This window comes from Notothenia rossii, assembly GCF_949606895.1.
Source record: "Notothenia rossii genome assembly, chromosome: 2".
NCBI classification, from domain to species: domain Eukaryota; kingdom Metazoa; phylum Chordata; class Actinopteri; order Perciformes; family Nototheniidae; genus Notothenia; species Notothenia rossii.
This window is the reverse complement of record NC_136904.1, coordinates 94,358,885-94,366,577: the sequence shown is the minus strand read 5'-3', so window position 1 is coordinate 94,366,577 and position 7,693 is coordinate 94,358,885. Positions and strand designations below refer to the sequence as shown.

The 7,693-nt window shown below is 41.5% G+C and overlaps 1 protein-coding gene across 1 annotated transcript; it reads right to left on the bottom strand.

Moving 5' to 3' along the window:
- Positions 1 to 1,876: 1,876 nt before the first annotated feature.
- On the bottom strand, positions 1,877 to 7,361 carry med4 (mediator complex subunit 4). Its single transcript, XM_079666254.1, has 7 exons — positions 7,226 to 7,361; positions 6,069 to 6,135; positions 5,782 to 5,952; positions 4,850 to 4,907; positions 4,619 to 4,705; positions 3,848 to 3,979; positions 1,877 to 2,765 (listed from the first exon to the last, which is right to left on the bottom strand). The coding sequence occupies exons 1-7, from the start codon at positions 7,294 to 7,296 to the stop codon at positions 2,593 to 2,595; spliced, it is 759 nt and encodes a 252-aa protein (XP_079522380.1). The 5' UTR covers positions 7,297 to 7,361; the 3' UTR covers positions 1,877 to 2,592.
- Between the last annotated feature and the right edge of the window lie 332 nt (positions 7,362 to 7,693).

The following is a 7,693-nucleotide window of genomic DNA, read 5'->3' as shown; positions in this document are numbered from 1 at the left end:
GTTTGTACACAGGATAATAAAGGGGTGGTGTACATTTTGTATAAGTTTCCTCCCCTACATGCAGACATGCTATCGAGTTAAGTATTGGTGGAATCTCTTCCTTAAATGTGTCTATAGCACTAACAGATAGGTTTCTGCTGCAGGAGCTTTTGACTAATGCTTTGTAGTCTAGTAACAGCACTTCAAAAGTTACTAAGAAATGGTCGGATAAAGCAGGATGATGCGGTTCGACTAATAGTTGCTCAATTTCAATACCATAAGTCAGAACAAGGTCGAGAGTGTGATTATAGCAGTGGGTTGGTTTATTTACACTCTGACAGAAACCAACAGAATCTAATATAGAGTTAAATGCAACAGTAAGGCTATTTTTATCATCGTCAACATGAATATTAAAGTCACCTACGATAATTACTTTATCTGTTTTAAGAACCAAAGCTGATAAAAACTCAGAGAATTCTGATAAAAACTCTGAATAAGGACCTGGTGCACGGTACACTGTAACAAATCAGATGGCTGCAAAGTTTTGCAGGTCGGATGCGTAAGACTAAAAACGAGGCTTTCAAAGGAGGTATAATTTAATTTTGGTTTAGTATTGATTAGTACATTTGAGTCAAAGAAAATGTCACAAATGTGTGTTTTGGTTTTTCAGAACGACTTCTCAACTCAGGAAGACTTTTGAATCGAGACTTATTTTGAACATGAAGGAAACTATTTAAGAACTTATGTTTGTATGCCTTGACACACGCACTCGAACACACACCCACACCCACACACACACACCCCCTCTCACACACACACACACCTCTGCTCAGCCAGACTTCCTATAAACGTCACAGTCCATGATATTGACAGAAATGGACTCAAACCAGTATTAAGACCAGAGGCCAGTTATTGTCTCACACTCACTCTCAGTTCAAAGCATTTGAACATGGAAAAGAGTTTTGTCTCTAACATGTTCAATACATTGACTAATCAAAATATTAATAATAATTATAGTAGAAGTTGTACACAAATATCAGAGGTGGAAGAAGTACTCGGATCAGAATCAGAATAAGGTTTATTGCAGGTGCGTGTGAGGAAGTCCGCGGATTGGTCCAAACGTAACTATACCGAAATACGTCACTATACCTCAGAAGTAAATGTCCAACGAGTCGTTCTGGGGCAGCACAGACAGGTCTTCTCTGTGTTAGAGTTTTACTCTCTACAGGGTGTACTTTGAGGGTTTGTGACTCTGCAGACCGTTTACATGCAGACAAACCTTCATAACACACAAGGGGACGGGTGATAACCAGGAAAGCAGGACAATGGACCTTTGAACACCAGAACTCTGTGAAGAACGTCCATTACATGTCTGTTTGCATCTTGAACTTTATTCATCTACATATCATATTCCATGTACTTGTATATCGACTCTCCTTGTATTTATTTGCACATCTCAAAACATTCTCTTGCACCATTTGATCAGTTCTATGTCCTAGATATTCCTGTTGCTCTGCTGGAGGACGACTTCAGTTCTCATTGAGATATCTGCACTCTAGCTGCTGAGCTCATGGTGTGAGAGACTTGAAATGATTAGAATAATTTTGATGTGTTACTTAAATTATCAATTCTACATTTAAAAAATACTCATAATGTGCCCGTCATCATAAATGACGCGTTTTCCCCCCCGGTATCGGGGGTGCGGTGTAGAAGAGGTTAATGTCTGACCAATGGTTGAACAGCATTTCCGTCCACATGACTTGTGTTTAAAGTTTATAGTCCGTTTGAGTTTGAGAACGCAAACCGAACGTTCTGGAAAATGAAACAATGTAACAAACTGTCGTTTTAGGAAATTAGGATTTTGCAGAAAATTTCTAAATTCAGATGTCAGAAAATCTCAAAATGCAGTCTTTATTTAAAAAAATGATTTATTTACAAGGCAGATTATGTACAACACTATTTACACAGAAGTGAACTATAGCACGAGTTTATATTGGCATTTAACAAGCACACACAGGGGACAATATGCTCAGATGAACAAAACAGGTTCAAACACGGGTCACCAGAGAGAAGGGGACTCTGGGCTTCTGATGGAGCCCAAACCCTAACAAGCCCATCTCATTCAGGATGCAGGGCCACGAGCTGCTCTCAGTCAGACGAGAGAGAGAGAGAGAGAGTCTAATGAGAGAGAGAGAGAGTCTAATGAGAGAGAGAGAGAGTCTAATGAGAGAGAGAGAGAGAGTCTGCAGAGGAGCTCCTGTAACTTCAGGTATTTACTGCAGGCTCCATTTTCTATCTCAAGCCCCCTTAGCGAGAGCTGCCATTCCTATTGGATCAAATATTCCCGATCTATTCGGTAACATCTCCTCTCTAAATGCTGTTTCCAGACTTTTACCACACACAATTCTTTAATAATTAAAATAATGTGGAGGTGAAATAAAACGAACATTTCCCAGAAAAATCTAATAAATCTTTCAATTACAAACCGTATGTTTTCATCTTTGCCTTACGTACGACTCCTGCACTGACCACAGGTGGAGATATTTGATCAGGTGTTGCTCACTGGTGACCCCGACACACACACACACACACACTTTCTCACACACACTCTGTTCAGTCGGAGTCGCTGCTGCTGCTGGACGAGTCGGTGGACATGGCCTCCACGTCGTCCTCGTTCTCCTTGTTGTGACCCGGAGGCTCCAGGCCGAAGTCGTTGCCGTGGTGAGGAGGAAGCATCGACACGGAAACATCTGAAGACTGCCACGGGTAGTGAGGGGTCAGGACGTCTGGGGGAGGGAGAGAGAGAGAAATCTCAAGATTCTGACATTTTTGGAAAATCTCAGAATTCAGAAATTTGTTCAGAAAATGCTGAATTTTACTGAAAAAAAAAAAAAACGATGATTCAGAAAATTCAGACTTTATTCTCAAAATCTCAGAATTCTGTATTTTTTCTGAAAATCCAGGCTTTCTGAGAATTAAACGAGTTGGTTGCTGTGTTGCTGTCTCCACATCTTGGGGATGTAGCGACGATGCAATGACCGCAGGTGGAAAGGACAGACGATGAGCGAAACCTCAGATTCTCAGGATTATGATCTTTTTGAACTTTATTCTCATCATCTCTAAACTCTTACTTTTTTTGAAAATCTAAGAATGCTGACTTTTTTCTGAAAATGTGGACTTTATTCTCAACATTATTTTTGTTATATATATTTATTATTTGCATAATGATGTTTTTTCAGAAAATTCTGACTTTTTTTTTTTTTTTTTTAAATCATAATTGTTTCTCCTGAGAATGAAATGATTGGTTGCTTGCTGTGTTACTGTCTCCACATCTCGGGGACGTAACATGTAATCATGTAATGACCGCAGGTGGAAAGGACAGAAGATGTAAAAATCCTCAGATCTCAAAGAATTATGACCTTTATTTTGAAAATGCTGATTTTTTTTTTCTAAAACTCAAACATTCTGAAAATCTGAAAAATTCTAGCTTTGTTCTCAAAATCCTGAAAATCTCAAAATGCTGACTTTTTTCCTAAAATGTGAACTTTATTCTCAACATTATTTTTGTTATATATAATTATTATTTGCATAATGATATTTTTTCAGAAAATTAAAGAATTCAGACTATAATCTCAAAATCCACACTATTTCTGAAAATCTCAGAATCATAATTGTTTTTTCTGAGAATTGAATGACTGGGTGCTTGCTGTGTTACTGTCTCCACATGTTGGGGATGTAACATGTAATGACCGCAGGTGGAAAGGACAGAAGATGTGCAAAACCTCAGATCTCTCAGAATTCTGGCTTTTGTTTTGAAAATCTCAAAATTCAGACATTTCTCAAAATGCTCTCAGGTGTTCAGGCGTACCTGGAAGCCTCCCGGCAGCGAGGGCGTCTCCCGGCAGGTGTCCGTTCACCCCATTGGTCGGCAGGTTGGCCATGTGACCCAGCATGCCGCTGCGCATCTCCAGGTCCGTGGGGTAGGGCCTGCGGGGGTCGCCTGAAACCACAGGTGTGTTACAAGGTTTCTGATGACAAGTCATTAAAGCAGCTTCCCTGCGCCGCCTCGTAGCTCCCTGGTTCAACCAATCAACGGGCAATAGGTGCTGAGCATCTTGCGTCATGTACACAGGCAGGAACACACAGGACACCTGGATGGGGATCGTTCACATTCACACCATAACAAGTTCATAGCATCACAGTGAATAAGTAAAAGTTTGAGTGCAGAGGGGATGAATGATTTTGAAACGCGATTCGTCTTAAAAGCAGCTCGAGCATATCTACGCTGTGTTTACTCGTGTGTTTGTTTTTAAGGCTGCTTGTACGAACCTTTAAATTCAGTTTTCATTCAAACAACTAACATCTGGTTTGTGTCGCTTCCCTTTTCCCAACGAGCTGGGACGTAACCCAAAGACTGAGCAATACTTATGAGTATGTCCCTCTGTGGGACGAATAAAGGTATTCTGTTCACCCATCCCCTTCTGTTCTCACCGCCTCCAGAAGCACTGGATCGCTTTCCTATCAAACACGGAATCTGCTTCCAGCTGATCTTAGAACCCTTTGTCCCATTGCTCAATAAAGACATCATAATAGAGACGAGGAACATTTAGGGAGGAGACAGACAAGAAGTGGTTCCTACCGGGGACCCAGTTGAGCGGCGCACACACGGCGTTGCTGGCGCTGATCCTGTGAGCGTACTTTATGATTTCCTCTGAGGAGATGCTCCCTAAAGACGGAGAGAGAGAGAGAGAGAGAGAGAGAGAGAGAGAGAGAGAGAGAGAGAGAGAGAGAGAGGGAGAGAGAGAGAGAGAGAGAGTCAGACACTAAGACACACGGAGGTACATCCCGCTCACCAGGAAGCGGCGCTCACCCTTCCTGGCTTTGTCGATGGACTTCAGTTTCTCCTTGGCCTGGTACACGGCAGTCGCCTAGGGACAGAGAGGACTCTGCTTAGATTGAAAGGCTCCTATTATACAATGTTTAGGCAGATATCACAGGTCTCAGGTATACACAAAGTGTTCTGATCATTGTAGCCACACCCCCTCTCCTCCAGCTGTTACCAAGGAGACAGACGGCAGGAGAAACACCTTTTAAAATGTGTGTTTCCTGAATGGAGCTCGGTTAAGCTAACGCAGTGTATGCTCCGACCGTCCACACTACAACGGCCTACAGACAGAAACCAAGCAGAGACTGTATTCTCCATGACACAGACAGTCTGTGGTTTGGACTTGTTTCACTTCTGTCTAGTTTCTGAACAGATGTGAGGAGCTGTGAGCTCTGAGTGCTAACAGCTAACGGCTGATGTTGGTTTTGTGGTTCTCATTGAAGATGACGTCACGGCTCCGCCTACACTGCGTTACTATAGTTACTGCCCCAGCTACTACACTGCCATGGAAACGCAGCATAAAGTAAGCCAGGCCTAACGATGCCGAGCGAGGCCCTGCAGTGGGAAAGCACCATAACTGAGGTTTCACCGTCTCAGAGCTCACACCCCGCCCTCAATATCTCATTCAGACTGTTAAAGCCTTTTCCGCCCAAAGCAAGGACCAATCACAGATCTGGGTCACTACTCCTACATCCATGAGAACCAACAGGCTTTTTAAAAGAGAGAAACATTAAAAAATACTTTGAATAAACTTAAACTTCGCCTGTTGCGCAGAGTAAATAAATGTAGATCCATATTGTGACGCGGCATCCTGACGTTGAGATGCACATTGTAATTTGAGTGAGCGGATAGGAGACCTTTAAGCTGTAACACGTGTGAATGACCCCTCATGCTCTGAGTGGTGTGTGAAGCCTCACCAGGATGTGCTCGGCCTCCTTCAGCTGTTTCTGGAGCTGCTGGATGTCGCTGTCTCTCTTCTCCACCTCCTTCTCCAGCAGCTGCATCTCCTCCTGAACCTTCCCCTGCTGCTGAGCCACCTCCATCAGGTCCTGGAGCTCCTGGTCCCTCTGCACCAGCAGCTCCAGGACCTGAGACACACACACACACACTTTAATAATATATATATATATATATATATATATATATATATATATGTCCCTCTGCGTGCGTGCGTGCGTGCGTGCGTGCGTGCGTGCGTGCGTACCCGGATGTCCTCCCCAGGCTGCGGAAGCTTCTGGCTCCGGGACAGCGCCAACATCTCAATCAGCTCCCTGAGAGAAACACAAATATCATGTTTTATTACTTTATCTACCGCTGATGTGAAGTACAAGTACTCAGATCTTGTACTTGAGTAAAAGTAGAAGTACTCAGATCTTGTACTTGAGTAAAAGTAGAAGTACTCAGATCTTGTACTTGAGTGAAAGTAGAGTACTCAGATCTTGTACTTGAGTAAAAGTAGAAGTACTCAGATCTTGTACTTGAGTAGAAGTAGAAGTACTCAGATCTTGTACTTGAGTAAAAGTAGAAGTACTCAGATCTTGTACTTGAGTAGAAGTAGAAGTACTCAGATCTTGTACTTGAGTAAAAGTAGAAGTACTCAGATCTTGTACTTGAGTAAAAGTAGAAGTACTCAGATCTTGTACTTGAGTAAAAGTAGAAGTACTCAGATCTTGTACTTGAGTGAAAGTAGAAGTACTCAGATCTTGTACTTGAGTAAAAGTAGAAGTACTCAGATCTTGTACTTGAGTAAAAGTAGAAGTACTCAGATCTTGTACTTCAGTAAAAGTAGAAGTACCAGAGTGTAGGAATACTCTGTTACAGTAAAAGTCCTGCATTCAAAATGTTCCTCAAGTAAAAGTATAAAAGTATTCTCATCAAAATATAGTGAAAGTAGCGACAGTAAAAGTAGTCATTGTGCAGATTGGTCCATTGCAGAATAATATATATGATATGTTTTATAATGATTGATCATGAAAGTGTTCTCAAAGCTGGTAAAGGTGCAGCTAGTTTGAATGACTTTGTATACTGCAGGGTAGCTGGTGGATTTACTCCAGGAGGAACTAAAGTCTGATTTAACACTTGATTATATTTCACATCATTCATCCACATCTGAGAAGTAACTAAAGGTATTAAATACATGTAGAGGAGCAAAAGTACACCATGTACCTCTGAACTGTAGAGGAGTAGAAGTACACAGTACCTCTTTAGTTTACTCAAGTACTGAGTAAATGTGAATGATATAAACACAACACCCGGCTCCTCTCAGATGGGTTCCCCAGGAGAACCACTAACACAGAAACATCCCTAGAGAGAGCGCAATGAAGGAGGGGGTAATAAAGAGTAATAAAGAGTAAACTGTACCGAGACAAAACCTCCAGATCCTCCAGAACTGAGAGGAGACGATCTTTAGTGGACTTCTCTACCGCCGCCATGTTGTCTGCGTCTTCTTCTGCGCAGCAAGGGAAGTGACGTCAGATACACAATTCTTCTTCTTCTTCTTCTTAGAGGTCTGGCGGTTGGGTTAGGAAATAAATAAAAAGGGAAAAATAGAAATTCGAATTAATTAAAAATACAACAAGAGGTGTTGATAACTAAATAGGAGAGACAATAAATATATATTTCTGTAAATCTGTTTTCATTGTCATCCGGGTACTTTCCCTCTACGCAAGGCCACGCCCCTTATTGGGGACAAGACTCGGGTTATGGCCAGCGCCATAGTCATAGAGAGATAATATTAAAATAATAAATAAAAATAAATTATAAAATAATATTCAACCTGAAAAATTATTTCAAATACTTTTTTTTGTTTTGAATACAACATTGTATTTT